We start from the raw sequence: 19,219 nt of genomic DNA on the forward strand, positions 1-19,219 counted from the left end.
TCTTTAATGTGTGTGGAATTCACATACAGTGTATATTCTTACCAGTTCTTTAGTGCTTGGTACCCTCAAATGTCAAGCACTTACCACATGCAGTGAATTAGCTTCTCTTCCTGGTCATGTCCACTTTGTAAGAGACCTTCAGATAAAGGATGCTTCCTGCCACTCTTCTTCACTTGCTCATTGGTTTCGAACAGCCTGTGCACAAAATGAGTGCTTTGCAAATAAGTGGTGGAGTCAGAGATCATGAAAGAGCAGTAGAAGAAACATGAAGGCAGGTGAGGTATGTGGGCACTTTTAAGCATAAAATCTAGCATGTGGAACAACAAAATTCTAATTGTGGGTGAGCGCATGTCCTCTTGTATTTCCCTACGAAGGATGCAGCAAGCTAAACTACATGTTATGAATGGTGTGATGGTAGGACAGTGAGCATCTCTGCCCACTTCTTAGAGCCAGTACTATTTTTCAGTTACCTAGCAACAGGTACATCTAAAGAAAAGTCTATTTTCTCAATGAATATATTGTTATGACACATTACTATAGCAAGGGGAAACTACTTCAGTATATATAGCATTAGATTATATAGACCTGATGTAAAAAGAAATACATTATTTCTCAGGAGACAAAACGGGTCTTAGCAATATGGACATCCCAGGTAATCAGGACAAAGGGGCTGAGACCAGCATAGCTAAGAACTAACAGTGCTTTCATATTTGGTATTGTGAAATCATTTGTCACTATGGAACCTATATATATGGAGAAAATAAAATCTGCCAAATAAAAGATGAGGAAACAGAACATGAGAGTGAGAACCCTCTGGGTAGCTCGGATTTCTGGCCTAGAATTGTTTGAAGACCTGGAGCTGTGAAGGTAGAGGACACGGACATGATGTTTGTACAGATGAAGAGCCATGGACCCACTGCTACAGCCCATGAGACCCTGGAAAATGACATCACGAAGAGCCATGAGAGAGAGGAACAGCCACTTAACTGTGTGCCTGGATGGCAGCATATAGCAATACCCAGTAAACATCCCAACTACAGACCTGTTGACACTACTGCCTGCTGTGATATAGTGCAGCAAGTTGGAGCTTATCAGGGAATTAAAGATCCAAAAGAGGAGGAGAAAGGCAAGAACTTGCCGTGCTGCCTGTGGTTTGAGCTTTCTCCAAAAGTTAGTCCTGGGAGTGATGGTGACAGTCTGGACCACACTGAGGAAACAGGTGGTGCAGATAGAGAGGCCACGGGCAACCCTTTCTAGATAAACTATAGTTTTACAACCAACACCACCTAGGAAGTTTCTAATATAAAAAATTGTAGCTATGTTTCTGACCCCTATGCAATAAATGATGATTGTGTTTACAAAAGCCAAGTGGATGAGAATAACATCTATATTTTTGTTCTCAAGACCCATGATGAAAGTATACATATGTCTCACAAATAAGATGATGTTTCCTAAAACCCCAAATCCAGTAAGTGAAATGAAAATTATTCTTTGGATGAAGTCACTCCAAATTATCTTCATGTTTAAAACTAGGCAAAATCTGAGAAACATAAGGAAGTAAACATGATTTAGTTCATGCCTGTGGGTTTTCTGTTTTCTTTAGTCAAAGGAACAGTGTATTATGTAAATACAGAGTTCTTTGCTACAAATGCCTGATTTTGTTCTTGGACCCTCTGTTCGTTCTTTCTTTCACTGACATGGAGATGATGATGATGATGATGATGATGATGATGATGGGACATGAGCACCGTGCTGATGCCTTCTCAGTCTTCACAGAAAGTAGTTCTTTACATTCTCCATCTCTAAACTTCTTTCCATGAGAAATCTAAACAAAGGACGACATCATTCAATTTCCAAGCCATGATATTTATGTATTACCTTTGATGCTTCCCTTCCCAGATCCTCTTTGCAGACCTGTACAGACTTATCCCTTAAGAAACACATTGCACTAATAAAAAAATATAGCTAATCCAAAGAAGGGCAATGCTTGCTCAAACAGGGTTGCTTCCCAGGGAAAGTCATGTGAATTTTCTTTGTCTTCAACTCTGACTTGACCTTGGCAATAAGTAACACATAGATTAATTAGATGCTGTTTACCAAATTTATCTCTGAATTACTTTCAGCTTCTCCTAAGCCCATGACATACTGGATTTTATCCTGTGACAAGGGTACAAGTAACATGACAATGGTACATGTAATGTTCTCCTTGCAATCTGATTTCCAGGCATGATCCTTTATAGCTTAGTGCTGCCCACATGTCACACATGTGTCTCCTACAATTTCCCTGAACCTCAGGACGGTGCTGTCTGTTAGTCTGCTTATATCAGCTCTGTGTTGAGAAGACGTGACAGATGCTTTAGTATATCAGTTACCTTGTATTTTTAAAGATTTTTGAGATATTAATAAAACATATTGAAATGAAGAAGTTGGATTTTTTTCCTGAATAACTTCCCTCCCAGAGTACAAAAACTATTCATGTTCATCTATTCAGGAACTGTCAAAGAGAAATTATATTTTATTTCTTTTTAAATCTAGTAATTTTTTGTGTTTGTGTGTTTTGTTTGCACATATGTCTGGACACCACTTTTGTGCCTGGTGTCTGCAGAGACCAGAGAAAGGCCTTGGATCCCTGAAACCTGAGTTGTACTTGGTTGTTAGTTGCCATGTGGGTTTTGGTAATTGAATTTGGGAATTCTGCAAGAGCAGTGAGTGTTCTTACCCACAGAGGCTGGTCTTCACTCCACATATGTATATTTTTAATTAGCTTTCACAAGCTTCTTACCTCCACAATGCTAGAATGAATCAATTCAGTGTGAGCTCAACCAGTTAAATGATGGTTCTGATGTGGTGGAGGTCATACCTATTCTAGAAGTTTAAGGAATACCAGAGCTTTAGAAAGAAATTTCAGGATTCACCAGAACATGCTTTGTGAACACCCATTATGAATTAAAGTTTTGGAGTTCCCAATTCATATATTCATCACTTTGAGCAGATTATTGTTTTGGCTTCCTTAAAAACTATTTTTATGTAAATTATGTTTTGTACAATATATGTATATTTTAGAGAGTCAATGGACTAGCATAGATAATACTTAGGGAAGTGCCCAGAATATTTTAAAGATCAATTTTCTAAAGTAGGTTGTTAAAAGTAGTATATAACCTCATGGCTGTTTAATTCTCATACTTCATGGTTTACATTATGTTTAGACAATAAATGAAATCATGATAAAGAAAGAGTGCTCCATGTACTGAAGTCACCAGAAGTTACACAGCCCAGATCAACGTTCTCAGTCTTGGGATAGAAAATCACACAAATTGTGCAGAAGCTGTGAGAGCAAGAGCTTCCTACTCCAGGCTACACTGCAGGTGCCCTGTGTCCTGCCCCTGCGTGTCCTGTGTAAGGAGCAGATCACCTCTAGTAACTACACACACTGTCCTTGTGGACACTGAGACAACTCTGGATTGCATTTAGGGAAAGATTGACCATCTTCTCTCTAAATCCTGTCACTGTCCTCTCTCTGAGTGACAGGGAGCTCACATCCTTCCCCCCAATACATTGGCCCTCCACAGATTTCTTTCTATGTCAAAGGAGCCCCATTCCCCATGTCATGGCAGCACTCACCTGTGCAGTCTGTGCAGGGCTCAGGGTGAGTGTCCTCACAGCACAGCCAGGCCCTGTTTATCAACCTCAAGTTCTTGTGCTCAAGCAAGGTGTCAGGATGTCCCCATCAGGAGTTTGGTTTCCTCAGGGGAAAAGGCTCTTCTGTCTCCATCCCTGAGGGCAGCTCTGCCTTCTCCTTGGTGCTCTGTCATTTGCTGAACCCAGAAACTTTATGATCCTAATTACAGTGCCTGTGGCTAAGGAGAAGGGTGGTGAACAGTGCCCAAGGGGTTCTGGCCCTTTGGACTTAACTCCAGTCTTGTCTCTTTCCCTCATGTACCCCCAAACTGAGGACTGCTTTGAAAATCCAAAGTGATCACTTTCTGAATAATTTTCAAGCATATTATTTAGTAATAATAAAGTATCATTGAGTACTACAGCCATGAGCTATCATCAGTGTCATGTTCAGACACAGTAGCGAGGAGACTGTGGATATGCTGTGCTCTCAGCAGTACATTGAATGGCTGCTGCATGCTCTATAGTTGCTCCTGAGTATTTTTTCTGAGTATTATTTTCATTTTCTTTTCTTAGAAATTTTTGTATAGTGTATTTTGTTAAGATTATTCCTTTCTGCCATTAACTTGCATATTTTCCATACCTTCCTAGGCACCTTACTTTATATTTGCTCTTTTGTGTTATACTCACTCCCCCAAGAAAACCCACAAAGCTTAAAACCAGAAAAAAAGAAAATCAAAGGAATCAAAGAATAAATCAAAGTAGGGGGAAAAGCTCAAACAAAACAAAACAAAACAAAACAAAAGCCCATAAAGCAAACCAAATCATGGTGTCCACTTTGTGTTAGATAACTATTCCTGGACATAGGGCCTGCCCTAGAGTTCTGTTAGAGAGAAGTGTGTGTCGCCTTTCCAGCAGTTACTAAGTGCAAATAGGTTTGTGTTTAGTGATGGGATCCCATGTCCACTTCCCTCTCTCAGTGTTGTGACCCTGGCTAACTTGTAGTTGTGTAGGACTTGTGTGCTGCTACATTTGTGTTAGTTCATGTGGGCATCAATCCTGTTGTATTTGGAACACACTGTTTCCTCATAGTATTCTATCCTTTCTGGGTCTTCCAGTTTTTGTGCTCAACTCTTCTGAATGGATCTCTGAGCCTTGAGGAGTGGGAGTTGATGAAAACATCCCCTTCAAGGCCAAATGCCTCTAAGTGTCTCACTCTCTGAACATTGTCCACTTGCAGGTCTCTGTGTTAATTCTCATCAACTGAAAGAAGAAACTTCTCTGATGAAAGCTGAAGGATTCACTGATCTATGGGTCTATCAATATGTCGCGGGGAGACAATTTATTGGTTCCTTTTTCTAGTAGTAGATTTTTTGTTAGGCACATGGCTCATCTAGTCTCATGTGTCTGACCACTTTAGCAGTGTCAGGTATGGATTTAATCTTATGAAGTAGTCCTTAAATTCAAAGGCAAAGTGATTGGTTACTTCCATAACATCTGTGTCACAATTGCTGCAATATCTATTGCAGGCAGGTCCCTGTTGTAGAGAGCAGTGTTTGTTGCTATAGTATAGTGATGATTACCCTTCACTTCTGGTGATTTGCAGAATACCTTTAAGTACTGTGAATGCTAGTTAGGAGTCATGAAGCTAATTTGGAACCAGGTTGACTTCTCTGATGACATACATGGCTCCCTCAGTAAGGACCTTACCATTGAGTTATGGAGAGCAATCAATAGCCTAGGCAGTATCCTATGACATTTGGAGGAGGGCCCATAGGACAACTTTGGTCAATGACTCAATAGAATGTTACCCATTCTTGGCCTGAGAAATTTTACTTATTGGTATAAAATGTCTACTTGGGACATTTCTCCCCTTTTACATGCTGACATCCTAAAATATGTGTGTATTTTAGAAAGCTTGTATAATAATAGGATTCTATATAACTTTTCAAAAGGACTTTAATGTTAGTTGTCCCTCCCTATGTTCTCTCCTTTACCCTTCATTTCCACTTCCCTTCCTGTTTCATCCTAATAATATTGTATTCTAATTCCCTTTCCTTGGTAAATCCCATTCTCTCTCCTGATCCCTCACTAGGCACCTGATGTCTGTAGTTATATAGATTATAGCACATGTAGTGAAAGCTGGAAGAGCTAATATCCACATATAAGAGAAATCATGTAATATTTTTCCTTAGCATCTGGGTAACCTCTGTCAAATTGATTGTTTTCAATTCCATCTTTTTATGTGTAAATTTCCTTTTTTAAACAGTTGAATAACATTCCACTCTGTAAACACCACATTTTCATTATGCATTCATCAGCTGATGGACATTTAGGCAGTTTCCAATTTCTGGCTGTTATGAGTAGAGCAGCAATGAGCACAGATAAGCAAGTGCCTGTAACGCGCGCCCCCAAAATCCCTTTTCGCCCGCGAATAAGGACAGGAGGCGATAGTCGGGTTTACTGCCACGAGGAACTTTTTACTACTGCACACGATAAAGCGGAAAGACGCAAGAAACCGGAAGAGGGTCCCTTAAATACACCCTAGAGTGACGTATTCACTCCTGAATGGCTGCTTGCTCACTACCCAATATTACGCCTCGGGATAGGCCAGTGGTTTGGCGCTCTTTCTGCCTAGCAGCTGCGCAGAATGATTGTTTATTGCTGGGGAAACATGTGGCCAGCGCCATGTTGGAAAAACGCACGTGTGCAGCCACAGCGGCTCACTACATCTCTCCCTGTTTAAATTATTAATATAAAACAGCCTTTCGCCCATTGAACGCAGCACCAACTCAGTGAGGGAAAGCAGAGGCCTGATCCCCTGTGCAAAATGAGATATTGTAATGGGTTTAATTCCCATACCCAATCTCGATATCTTTTGACGGGGAAAGGAAGCCTCTATCCTGGGGCGCCACCAGGAGGAGGTAATTGGCATCAAACCTTTGTGCAATCAGGCATGTTTTCGGGAAATCTATCCACACTCGTGGAACATTCTCTGTCGAGTACCCACTCGCTAACACCTCTAACTGCTCAGGTACCGGTTATTTAGGCAAGGGCTGAGTGGACAAGACCTCTCATCTACCCCAGTGCAATGGGCCAAACCCCTGGTGTGCATAGACTGAGAGGGTCTCTGTCATAGGCTATTTCTAGCCTAGATCATCAAATTTCAGGGAGGATGCTTGCCCCAAGGCTGCGCGTGCTTAGGCTTAGAGCTACCTTGTCACATTTTTGCTGGGCTTGAGCTTATAAACCATCCATCTATGAATACTAGTTCACATCCTAGAAGTGTATCACGCAGGCCTATTCCGGCTCTTTGGAAAGAAAGAAAGAAAGAAAGAAAAGGCAGAAGAAATTTATTTTTAAGAAGTAAAATCTCCACGGGCAGCAGGTTTCATCCGCTGGAAATTCGAGCTTGTAATCACAGCTGTATCTGGTCCAACTTCCCATTCCACTTTCCTTTTAAGTAAGTAGAAAGATTATGGCTTTAAATAAATGTATCATTCACAAATCTCAGAGGTGAAATACCTGGATATGGGGTCATTGAGACACAGCTCATTTGAGCCACATCTGCGAGCTGTATCAAATGTGCTTGGAGCGAATAAACTCTCTGAGCGAATAAACACATCCACTTTTTGTGGGAGGGTCAAAAGCCTCAGAGGTTTTTTCTGAAATTTGATTAGCAACAGTAGCTGCTGTAATTTGATTAACCATGTCTGAGTCAGCTGTCACAGCTGCAATTTGTAGGGATGGTAATAGCAGCGATAAGGGCTGCAGTTATATTAGAATCTCCTTTCTTGTCAGGATAAAATCAAGGTCTCAGACGTCTGAACGGGGATAGGGATCAGAGTGGTAAACTGGCTATTAGACCTGCTTATAGAAAAGCAGACCAGCACTGTAATATAAAGCGAGTTACATTGGTACAAGTTAGCAGCAGCAACACCTTTTAAGAAGGCAAGGGCATAGGTTTTTGAGAAGCAGATAGGTTAACCATCTAAATTTACTGTATATACTAGGAACCCGATTTTGGAGAGTCCAAATGGGAGCTGAGAGCGTCTGCAGATGAATCCTTCGGGGGGTCTTTTTCAGGAACCGCGAGTCGCCGCGTCAGTCGCTCTGGCAGCCAAAATGGATTGTCTTCCCCCTGTGGAAACACACAGACCGCTCCCCGGGATCTTATTAAAATAGGATCCGGGCCTTTCCATAGACCAGTCAAAACATCTTTCCATTTTACCATTTCTTTTGGCCTAGTTGGTTCCAGGCAATGGCGATCAGCCGCTGTATTGTCTTGACTGTCCAAGTTCAGAAAGTTGAGGGTAAAAAGTGCCAGAGAAATAGTAGCTCGTGGCACCATGGGCAGAGCTTCCTCAACTTCTCCCTTTTGTTTTATCAAATAAGTTTTAAGGGTGCGGTGAGCACGCTCAATGATGCCCTGTCCCTGGGGGTTATAAGGAAGACCCGTCAGGTGTGTCACTTCCATATGGCGACAAAATTGTTGAAATTTTTGAGAAGTGTAGGCTGGCCCATTGTCCGTTTTAAGGATTTTAGGCTTTCCCCAAGCACTCCAAACTTCGAGGCAATGTTGAATAACATGGGCCGCCTTTTCTCCGGTCAAAGGAGAGGCAAATATAACTCCAGAACAAGTATCAATAGAAACATGCAAATATTGTAATTTACCAAAGGATGGGATGTGGGTAACATCCATTTGCCAGATTTGTAAGGGCCTGATTCCCCGAGGGTTAACTCCTGTATGGGGAATAGGTAGGAATTGACAGCAGTTTTGGCATTGAGTAACAATATCTCTGGCCTCCCTTCTAGAGATGTTAAATCGACATCTTAATGTCTCAGTTGTCACATGAAACCTTTTGTGAAAAGCTTTAGCCAAATCTAACTTTGGCGAAAGTGCAATTGCAATTAACCTTGTGGCTCGATCTGCCAGGTCATTACCACGGGTCATAGGTCCCGGTAAGCCTGAGTGAGCCCTAATATGAGTTATAAAGACCGGGGATCTACGCTTAGCCAGGGTAAGCTGAATCTTTTGAAAAACTTCCACAAGTCTGCTAGATGTCTTAATTAACCCAGCAACTTCCAATGCTTTTACTGCATTAACCACATAGAAGGAATCTGAAACAATATTTAAGGGACCTGGAAAGATTTCCAGAACCTCTGACACCACTAAGCATTCCACCATTTGAGGTGAGGTTTCATGATATTGTTTGGATGTAACTTTATCATTAACCACATAGGCACCTATTCCTGTTTTTGACCCATCCGTATAAACTACCATTCCATCTGGGAGCGGCTCCTGAGACACAATACGTGGAAATATGATAGCTTGAGTTAAAGCAAATTGTAAGATGGGATGCTTAGGATAATGATTATCTATTTGACCATTGAAGGAAGTAACTAGCACTGCCCACACATCAGAGGTCGCCGTTTGGACTTGATGAGCAGTATAAGGCACTATTAAAACCTTAGGCTCTCTTTCAAAATGAGTAATAGCCACTTTTAGCCCTTGAAGGGCAAGCTGAGCAACTGCATTTGGATACCTTTCAATGATCTTTGTAGGAGACGCATTAGGGTGGACCCATAACAAGGGCCCCTCCTGCCATAATACAGCAGTTGGTAAGTGTCTAGTTTTAAAAACACATAAGTCAAAGGTTTTGGTTTCATCTATGCGTTTCAACTGGGCGTCTTGCAAAGCGTTTTCTACTACTTGCAGAGCACGGCTCGCAGCTGGTGTTAAGGCCCTTGGTGAGGAAATATGAGCATCTCCTTCTAAAATATCAAATAAAGGTTTCAGCTCGGCCGAGGGAATTTTTAAAAACGGTCTTAACCAATTTATATCACCTAATAATTTCTGAAAATCATTTAAAGTATGTAAATGGTCTCTACGAATCTCCAATTTCTGAGGAATTATCTTTTCTGGATAGATAACTGTCCCTAAAAAGGAACCAATCTCTGAAAATTGAACTTTCTCAGTAGCAACATGTAGACCCCACTGTTCTAAGGTTTTTAATAATAAGGGGTATGAGGTCTGTAAAGTACCTAAATCCTTATGACACATAATAATATCATCTGTATAATGAGCCAGCAACAGCGAAGGAAATTGCTTCTTAATTGGCTCGAGGGCCATTTGTACATACAGCTGACATATGGTAGGGCTGTTCGCCATGCCCTGAGGCAGGACTTTCCACTGATATCTCTTATCAGGTTCAAAAAGATTAACAGTAGGTAATGTAAACGCAAATCTTGGCCTATCTTGTGGACATAAGGGAATAGAGAAAAAACAATCTTTAATATCTATAATTATAATTTTCCACTGCTTAGGCAAGGCAGAGAGTAGAGGCAAACCTCGTTGCACAGAGCCAAATAGTCGCATCTGTGCATTGACCGCTCTTAAATCATGTAAAAGCCTCCACTTCCCGGATTTTTTTTTAATAACAAATATAGGTGTATTCCAGGGGGAGGTAGAAGGTTCTAAATGACCGAGCTGCACTTGTTCTTTAGTTTTGTAGCAGCTTCCAATTTCTCAGAGGATAATGACCACTGAGGTACCCAGACGGCCTCCTCTGTGAGCCAGGGTATGGGTATAGAGCCCTCAGTGGCAGCTAGGAAAAACCCAGTCCTTGCCTTCCTGCGTTTGATTCTTGTGAGACAGGATCTAACCTTCCTTGTTCGTTCCTGCCAAGACCTTTCCCTTCTTTAAATCCCATGTTTTTCATAATGTTTACAGCTTGTGGGGAGTATTCACTGGTCAGAACTAGCCCTAGGCCCTGTAAAATGTCCCTTCCCCAGAGGTTGACGGGGAGGGGAAGCACATAAGGTATAAAACTTCCTGTCTGACCCTCTGCTGCCTTCCAAGTCAACGAGCGGGAGCTGACTGCAGGGCTGGCTTCATATCCCAATCCTTGTAGGGAGTGAGATGATTTCTCTACAGGCCATGCCTTAGGCCACCAATTAGCGGAAATGATACTTTTATCCGCTCCTGAGTCCAGAATTCCGGTAAATTTCTTCCCCTCTATTGCTAACTGTAAGGCGGGTCTAGTTTTAAAATCAACCACCAGATGAGCGAAGTCAGTTCCTGAGGAACCAAGCCCCTGAGAACCTCTAAGCTTCTCAGTGGATGGAAAACAATCATGTAAGCTTGGAAGAACAATCAATTGAGCGATCCTATCTCCAGGGGAGATAGAGAATATACCTTGTGGGCTAGAATAGAGAACTTGAAGTTCTCCGGTATAATCCTGATCTATTACACCGGGGTGTACCACAAGCCCTTTTAAGGTGAGAGAGGAACGGCCTAATATAAGACCAACGCTTCTCTCTGGCAGGGGGCCTCTGTAATCGACCTGGATCGGCTGCACCCCCATGTGTGGCATTAATAAGACTCGGGAGGTGGAGCACAGGTCCAGTCCTGCGGAACCCCTTGTGGCTCTGCAGCGAACAGAGTCTCCTGAGTGTTCTGCAGTGTCCCATATCTTTTGGGGCCCTGGGATCTCGGGCCCGCATATCCGTTTTTTGAAAAATTTTCCTCCTTAATGGCTGACAGATTTGGGGGGAGAATTTGACCTTTTATATCCCTAGTAGAACGGCAATTTTGAGCCAAATGATAGCCTTTTCCACACCTAGTGCACAGTTTCGTTGGTATTTGATTATTTGGGCACTCCCTTTTTCTATGTCCGGCCTTCCCACAGGCATAGCACCGGGCCATATGTTTTGAAGGGAAGGTTCCACGATTCTGACCCTTAAGCAGCATTGCCGCCATTTCTAAGTTCGCTGCCGCGAGCCCTGCATTAGTAAGGGGACCTCCCAATCCTCGGCACACTCTTAACCAATCTTGTAACCCCTTAGCTCTCCGCGGAGCAATAGCGGCTCGGCATTCCGCCGTGGCGTTTTCAAAAACCATCTGTTCTATTAGCGGCATCGACTGTTCTGGATCCCCAAAGATTCTACCCGCTCCCTCGGTCATCCGCGCCACAAAGTCAGAGAACGACTCATTAGCTGTCTGAATTATCTTGGACAAATAAAGGTTACTGCCTTCCTTCCTAGGGAGGGACTTCTACGCCTTTATCGCAGCTGCTGCTGTCTGCGCGTAGACCTGCCAAGGATGAGCGGTCTGGTCATTCGCGTGTACGCCAACTCCCGCTAGCATATCAAAAGTCCATAATTCCTGTCCCTCAGTATTTGCATTAATCCTAGCTTGTGCTTGTAACGCCTCATGCCACAAGGCCTTCCACTCTAGGTATTGGCCCATATTGTTAAGTACCGCCTTCACCGTGTTCTGCCAATCTCCTGGAGTCATGGCGGCTGTAGCTAATCTCTCTACTTGGGCTACAGTAAAGTTAGCTCCAATTCCATATGCGCGCACTGCTTCCGCTAATTCTTTGACCTGTCTATAATCTACGGGAGCATAAACGCGGGCGCCTTCTGCTGCTTCAAAGACCGGAAATGCAAGCTGTAGCTGCCTCTGATCCGCCGGGCTGAGGAATGAGTTAAGGCCTCCGCCCGAATCATAAGTCGGAGGCAAGGGTGGGGCTGAGGAATTCAAAGGCTTTCTTAGTCTTACTTTGGAACCGCCAGCCCTAGTACAGGCCGCTGGTTCCTGCCCCAGGCCCTCTTCCTCTCCTTGTGTTAGATCTTCCTCGGAGCTGCTAAGGTGTATGGAAGCAGGCTCCTTAATTGGGTGCGGGGGTTCCCGCTTCTCTTCACCAGCAGGTGAAGGTTTCCTAGCTTTAACAGGCCCTGCAGTGGCCTGTATTCCTCCTGAACATTCTTTCCTATAACCAAACTCTCTGGCCAGTCTCTCTCTAGACTTCTTCGTCTGTTTCTCTTTTCCCAACCCTATGGCTGAGCACCTGTTGCCACATCCTGGTTCTGATAGCTTAGAGCAGACCTTTTTTGAAACCTCTCCACTCCTATTAGCTGTGCCTCGAGCTAGTTCCTCACAACAAAAATAGACTGCCAACGAAAACCACACAAGGCCAGCTACTACAGCAGGGGCAGTGAATGAAAATTCGGTCGCGACAAAGGTCTCCACGCCAAGCATACCTTCCACGATGCACCTCGCGTTCCCGCAGTTTTTAACCCGTTCCCAAGACTTGGGTGGTCTCCCGCAGCACCTTAAAATTTCCCGGGTTTCTCGGCACCAGATGTAACGCGCCCCCCCAAAATCCCTTTTCGCCCGCGAATAAGGACAGGAGGCGATAGTCGGGTTTACTGCCACGAGGAACTTTTTACTACTGCACACGATAAAGCGGAAAGACGCAAGAAACCGGAAGAGGGTCCCTTAAATACACCCTAGAGTGACGTATTCACTCCTGAATGGCTGCTTGCTCACTACCCAATATTACGCCTCGGGATAGGCCAGTGGCTTGGCTCTCTTTCTGCCTAGCAGCTGCACAGAATGATTGTTTACTGCTGGGGAACCATGTGGCCAGCGCCATGTTGGAAAAACGCACGTGTGCAGCCACAGCGGCTCACTACAAGTGCCTCTTTAGCAACTTGAACTTTGGATATATATTCATGCTTGAGTTACCTGGATCTTAAAAAAGATAGATTCTTAGCTTCCTGAGGAAGCTCCACAGTGATCTCTGTAGTGACTCTGTAAGTGTGGACTCACATCAACAGTGAACAATTGTTTCCCTTTCCAGGAGTCCTCACTAGCATGCATATTTCCCCATTGATCTTGGCCATTCTGTGTGGCAGGAATTTCCCTGTCCAAAGAATTTTAAATATTAGTGCAGCAGGAGGCCTGTGACTAGACAGGGGAAAGGGAGGCAGAGCTAAGAGTTTCGGGGGTGGGGGCAGAGAGAGACAGAGACAGAGAGAAAGACAAAGAGGTGGGGAGAGAGAGAGGAGGCAAAGACGGAGGCAAACGTGAACTGGAGTGGCTTTAACTAGCCACAGGTAGTTATGATATTAAGGTTAGAATAATTGAGATAACTTGTCTAAATTGTTTGGACATCTTGTATTGTTATTAATTGCCCTTGAAATTATTGTGTGGGCATCTTGTGTATTGAGAATTCATTGATATATAAACCTGACTAGATAACTACAATCTTTAAGAGTTTTGATTTTACCAGGTGATAGGTGTGTGGCAATTAACTCCGGGGTGGACAGTCATTGTGTGGGGCTGGCATGGCTGTGAGGGGAGCTCAGGACCTCCAGCCCTGTTGGAGCACCTGCTGAGATGAGAATACCCCGCTGAGGCCTGGTGGTCCCCTGGTGTTGGGCTTAGTGCCAGAGTGAATTGGAACTGGAACTGGAACTGGAACTGGAACTGGAACTGGAACTGGAACTGGAACTGGAACTGGAACTGGGAACACATGCCCATGATGGTTAAGGGTTTTGTACATTTCATTAAGTGTTTGTCGTCCATTTGTTTTATCTTTTAAGAAGTTTCTAGTTAGATCTATATTCCATTTTTAAATTGGGTTATTTGTTTTCTTGATGACTAGTTTTATTTTAGTGCTTTGTATAGTCTACCCATTACCCACTGTTAGAGGGATAGTTGGTAAAGATATTTTGCTGCTCTGTATCTTACCCATTTGACTGATTGGTAGTATCTTTTGCTATACAGAGCCCTTTGTTTCATGAGGTTTCATTTATTAATTGTTGGTCTTAAAGTCTGTCCTATATGTTTTCCACTCAGAAAGTAATTTCCTGTGCCAGTGATTTAAGCATGTTTCTTATTTTCTCTTCTATTAGGTTCAGTGTATCAGGTCTGATGTTGAGATTCTTTATTAATTCGGAGTTGAGTTTTTCTTTTAACATTTTATTACTTTTTTTGTGAACTTCCAATCATGCACCCTAATCCCACTCATCTCCCTTCCCCATGTACCCACCATCTACCCTTGCAATCTTCCCAGAAATACATTTAAAAATCTCACTGTGGAAGCTGTAGTGTGTCCCATAGCACTCTCTTTTGTCCACACTTCTTTGCTTTCAAATGTTCATTGCAATGACTCCTTGGTCTGGTATGAGGTCTCTGGGTTCTGCTTTTCTATTGAGACTAGAACCTCACTGGGACTCCTCAAATATCCTGCTTTTGGCCTGTGTCATGGAAATCCTATAGTTTTGGGTCTGTAGAACCAGCCCCTTCATGTACTCCAGCAGTTTATTCATGTGGTAGATGCTGGGGTTGGCCAATTCAAAGCCCTGGATTTGGGTCTGATAGGCAACTGAGATGGTCAGACTGCCTTCTTTCCTGCTCTCATGCCCTCAAGGTCATCACACCCACAACCCCAGCAACCAGGGTCAGCTCTACTGTGCTGCCCAGGTGAGGTGCAGGGCCTGCTCTCCTTTTGTTTCTCTACTTTGTATCTTTGCCTTGTTTACCAAATACAGTTGTCCATACCTGTGTAGACTTATGTCTGAGTCTTTAATTTAATTTGATTGATCACTATGTCAGCTTTCATGCCAATACCACTTTTGTTTTCTTACTATAGGACTGTGATACAACTTGAAATCTGGGAAGGTAATAACTCCATCTATTTTTTTTATTACTCAGAACTGTGTATAGTTATCCTGGCTTTTTAAAAAATTTTATATGAAATTTGAGGATTGATTTTTAGATTTCCTGAAAGAATTGTGTTGAGACTTTTGGGGGGATTGCATTAAATCTTCAATTGGTTTTGGCAAAATGCCCTCTTTTCAAAATATTAATCCTGCACAGCCATGTGTATGGGAGGGTCTTTCCATCATCTGTTGCCTACTACAATTTATTTCTTCTATGTATTGAAGTGTGCATTATATGAATCTGTCACTGACTTAGAGTTATCCTATTCTGTTTTTTTGGCTGTTGTGAAAGGTATAGTTGCTCTGATTTCTTTCTCACTAGGTTTGTCTTTTATATATAGTATATATAGAAAGTCTACTAATTTTTGTGTGTTAGTTTCGTCTCCTGCTACATTGGTAAAGGTATTTATCAAATGTAGACATTTCCTGGTAGAGTCTTTAGGATTTGTTATGTGAAAAATCATCACAGATATTGATCCATAATTTTTTTTGTTGGGTCTTTGTGTGATTTTGGCATCAGGGCTATAGCAGTTTCATAAAAAGAATTAACAAATGTAGCTGAGCATTACATCCTGATCTGGAGATTATATATATACATATATTATATATATACATATATATAATACATGTATACATATATATATACATATATATACATATATACATACATACATCTATACATACATATATATACATACATACATATATATATAAATAGAGAGAGACAGAGAGACAGAGAGACAGAGAGAGGGAGAGAGAGACAGAGAGGAGAGAGACAGACAAAGAGGAGAGAGAGAGAGAGACTGGGCCAAGTGTAGGCTTTTGAAACACCCCAAGACCTCCACTGGTGACATACTTCCTCCTACAAGGCCACAGCTACTAATACTGCTTTCCTCTGGTCTCTCCCTGATGAATAACCATTCAAATATAAGCTTATGGGGACCATTCTCATTCAAACTGCCACATTACTATTACGGAACAAATATCTAAATTTTATAACCACATATTTCGAGCTCCAAACTTGGAAAATCATATCATTGGAATCCTTGTTTATCCTGACAAGGCTCATTTACAACATTGATTATAGAACCTCATTGTTTTCTAACTCATTCCTTCCTTTCTTATTTCATTATGTCCTATTTTCTTCTTGTAATTCCAAATGCCAGGGGCTAAATCTATGCATCTTATCCATATCCTATGCACAGACACTCAGAAATGCATGTGTATTACCCATGCCACATACACTAACATTCAAGGAACCTGTTCTTCAAGTGTTTAATATCAAACATTAGCGGTCTTTCAACTTTTATTATGCCTCTGATATATATTTAAAATTATACTCATTTCATATGCATGTGTGTGTATATGTCTGGGCATACACATTTGCTGTGGTGTGAATGTGGAAGGAAGCTGGAAGACAATTCCCAGGAACTGATTCTGACTTTCTTCCATATGGTTCCTCCATGGAAGTCAGGTTGCCAGTCTAGGCAGCAAGTGCGTTCCTTGCTAGGCCATCTCAATGGACCACTACATTGATTCAGTTTCCCCTGCTGTCTTCCCCTTTGGTAAGCAAGTTGACTCCTATGGTTGCCTTTTCCCTTGTGATTTGTTTGTCTTTGTTTCACAGCCTAAATATTTTCTGGGTTGTATTTGAACCCCAAACTGATTTTGTTCTTTAGTATTAAATGTTATTTTAGGGTTCAATATTACATTAAACTACTCATTTTTTCAGTTACAGTTCAATAATTAAAGCTGAAACACCCAAAGATACCTAAAACAGTCCCTTGTTGAAAGAAAGTTATCTAGTAGGTGTAACCTGGAGAGTACCTTTGAAACAGTGGACTATACTCATCCAAGAGGTCTGAGTTTTGATTCCTGACATCTAAGGAAAGACTGGGTTTGATTTATATGTGTGGATGCTTTCTAAGGTAGATTACATGAAGAGGAACAATTTGCTGCCGTGTATTATCATGGGATTAGGGAAATCTGTGAAAATGGAATCTGTAGTAATCTCTTTCAGCAAAGAATATTGGTCATGGACTGAAATGAAATCACTCAGATCCTGGTTGTCATGGATACTGCATTGTTTCAGGAGTTCTGCAGTAAGTTCTTAGGTTTCCTCTGGCTCCACTCATATCTTTAGCCTTGTTAATAACTGGGTCACTGGTCTTTGTGAGATTAAGTTGATTTTCAGAGTCAATGTGAGGCAGGAGTTTACTGTTACTGTTTCACATCTAAGAGCTCCAACATCACGTCTCTCATATATACATGTACACATAAATGTGTGTGTATACTTGTATACACACATATACCTGCATATACATATGTATATATACACATATGTACACATGCTCATGTATATGCACAATATATGTATTTATACGATATGTATATATATGATATATACATACATTTTAAAATAAACATAAAGCTATAGAAAGACATTAAAGAAAACTTTACTGTGTACCTTGTGGTACAAATGTTTAGCAAGCACGCTATTGTTTAGTCAAGTACTAGATACGGAATTTCTTGAGCTAACATGACTAAATCTCCATGAAATTGTTACCAATTCTTCTGGATGCTTCCAGTCATGATAGTAGAAAAATCAGTTTAAAAAAGACACAATTAATACTATTTTCTTGGTGCTAGAAAGATGGCTCAGTAGCTAAGAGCACTAGCTTGTCTCCCAGGGGACTCAGGTTCAATTCAAAGCAACTGTGTTTGGGTCAATACAATCCCTCTAACTTCAGTCCCTCACAGGTCATGTGATGCTATCTTCCAGACTCTCTAGGCATTAGGAATGAATGTGCTACACAGACATAACTTAGGCAAACTATTCATACATCATAAATGAATATAAACATAAAAATGTTTAAAAACTTCCCTTCGAAATAGCAGCAAAATGGAGAATGAAGTTTATATATTACTGTAATTTGCTAAGATTACAGTGTTAATTTATAATTAATTTTCAGCTGAAGGCTTGATTGACCAGGAAAAGTGTCTGAGAATAAATAGTTGCTTAAACTTTTTTTGTAGGATTTGGTCTTAACCACAATATTGCGGAACTGAGAGTTTTTTCTTCCTTATTGAATATACAATTGAGAGACATATTTTCTCAATTTCTCCATCTGAGCATGCCAACATTCATTCAGAAGTCCATCCCTGTGAATCAGTACAAGGGGGCTAAAAGTTGCATAACCAAGGGTCAGAAGTTGTCTAGTATTTACCATCCAGGCATTGTCCCTTGAAGAGAGATTTAAAATTAGAGAAAAGGCACAATCTGTCCAGTAGAAGAAAGTAAAACAGAGCATCAGAAGGAGGACACTCTGGGCAGCTCTCAGCTCAGGGGGAGTTCTGTAGAGAAGCTTGGAGTTCTGAAGGTAGAGGACATGCTGGTGATGCTTGTGGAGAAGAAATACCATGTAGCCACTGGCCCCTCCCATGGCACCCTGAAACACTCCATCTCTTAGGACCATGAGAAGAAGACCAATCCATTTTATTTGCTGACTTTCTAGTGTAAAATAACAATAGTTGCCACCATTTTTATGCTGTGATATATTCAGACCTGTACTTGTGATGGAATAGATTAAGTTCATACTTATCAAAGCATTGAGCATCCAAAAGAATAGGAAGAATGGAAGGATGTACCATGCAGATTTTGACCTAAGCCTCCTCCACCCAGATGCTCTGGGACTGATGATGATGGCCTGGACCACAGTGAGGAGACTGCTGGTGCAGATGGAGAGGCCACGGGCCAACCTCTCCAGGTAAACAATTATCTTACAGCCTATGTCATCTAGGAAGTTTCTCAAACCAAAAGCTGCTATTATCTTAGGCAATCCTTTTGTAAGAAGGAGTATGATGTTTGTAAAAGCCAAGTGGATGAGAATAAGGTGTATGGGTTTCTTCTCAGGGCTTCCCCACCAACTGAACATATAATTCACAGAAACAGACATGTTCCCCAGAGTGCCAACCACTGTCGAAGAGAGGAAAACCATTTTATTAATAAACTTTAAAACCATTTTTACTTTCTAGGTTACTAAAATTGTGTATCCAGGATGGAAAGATGTTTTTTTTCCAGAAAGCAATA

The 19,219-nt window shown here is 41.7% G+C and overlaps 2 protein-coding genes across 2 annotated transcripts; both read right to left on the minus strand.

The window, feature by feature from the left end:
* Positions 1 to 612: 612 nt before the first annotated feature.
* Positions 613 to 1,521, minus strand: LOC117714067 (putative vomeronasal receptor-like protein 4). Its single transcript, XM_034510686.2, has one exon. It carries the CDS (start codon positions 1,519 to 1,521, stop codon positions 613 to 615), a length of 909 nt encoding a protein of 302 aa, XP_034366577.2.
* A 16,691-nt stretch (positions 1,522 to 18,212) lies between these two features.
* LOC117714037 (vomeronasal type-1 receptor 4-like) lies at positions 18,213 to 19,151 on the minus strand. The gene has a single exon (XM_034510643.1). It carries the CDS (start codon positions 19,149 to 19,151, stop codon positions 18,213 to 18,215), a length of 939 nt encoding a protein of 312 aa, XP_034366534.1.
* Between the last annotated feature and the right edge of the window lie 68 nt (positions 19,152 to 19,219).

Source organism: Arvicanthis niloticus, chromosome 8 (genome assembly GCF_011762505.2).
Source record: "Arvicanthis niloticus isolate mArvNil1 chromosome 8, mArvNil1.pat.X, whole genome shotgun sequence".
Classification (NCBI taxonomy): Eukaryota; Metazoa; Chordata; class Mammalia; order Rodentia; family Muridae; genus Arvicanthis; species Arvicanthis niloticus.

Bases quoted from the DNA above. Each gene is read 5' to 3' on its own strand.
- LOC117714037 (XM_034510643.1), bottom strand. From the start codon at position 19,151: ATGGTTTTAAAGTTTATTAATAAAATGGTTTTCCTCTCTTCGACAGTG.
- LOC117714067 (XM_034510686.2), bottom strand. From the start codon at position 1,521: ATGAAGATAATTTGGAGTGACTTCATCCAAAGAATAATTTTCATTTCA.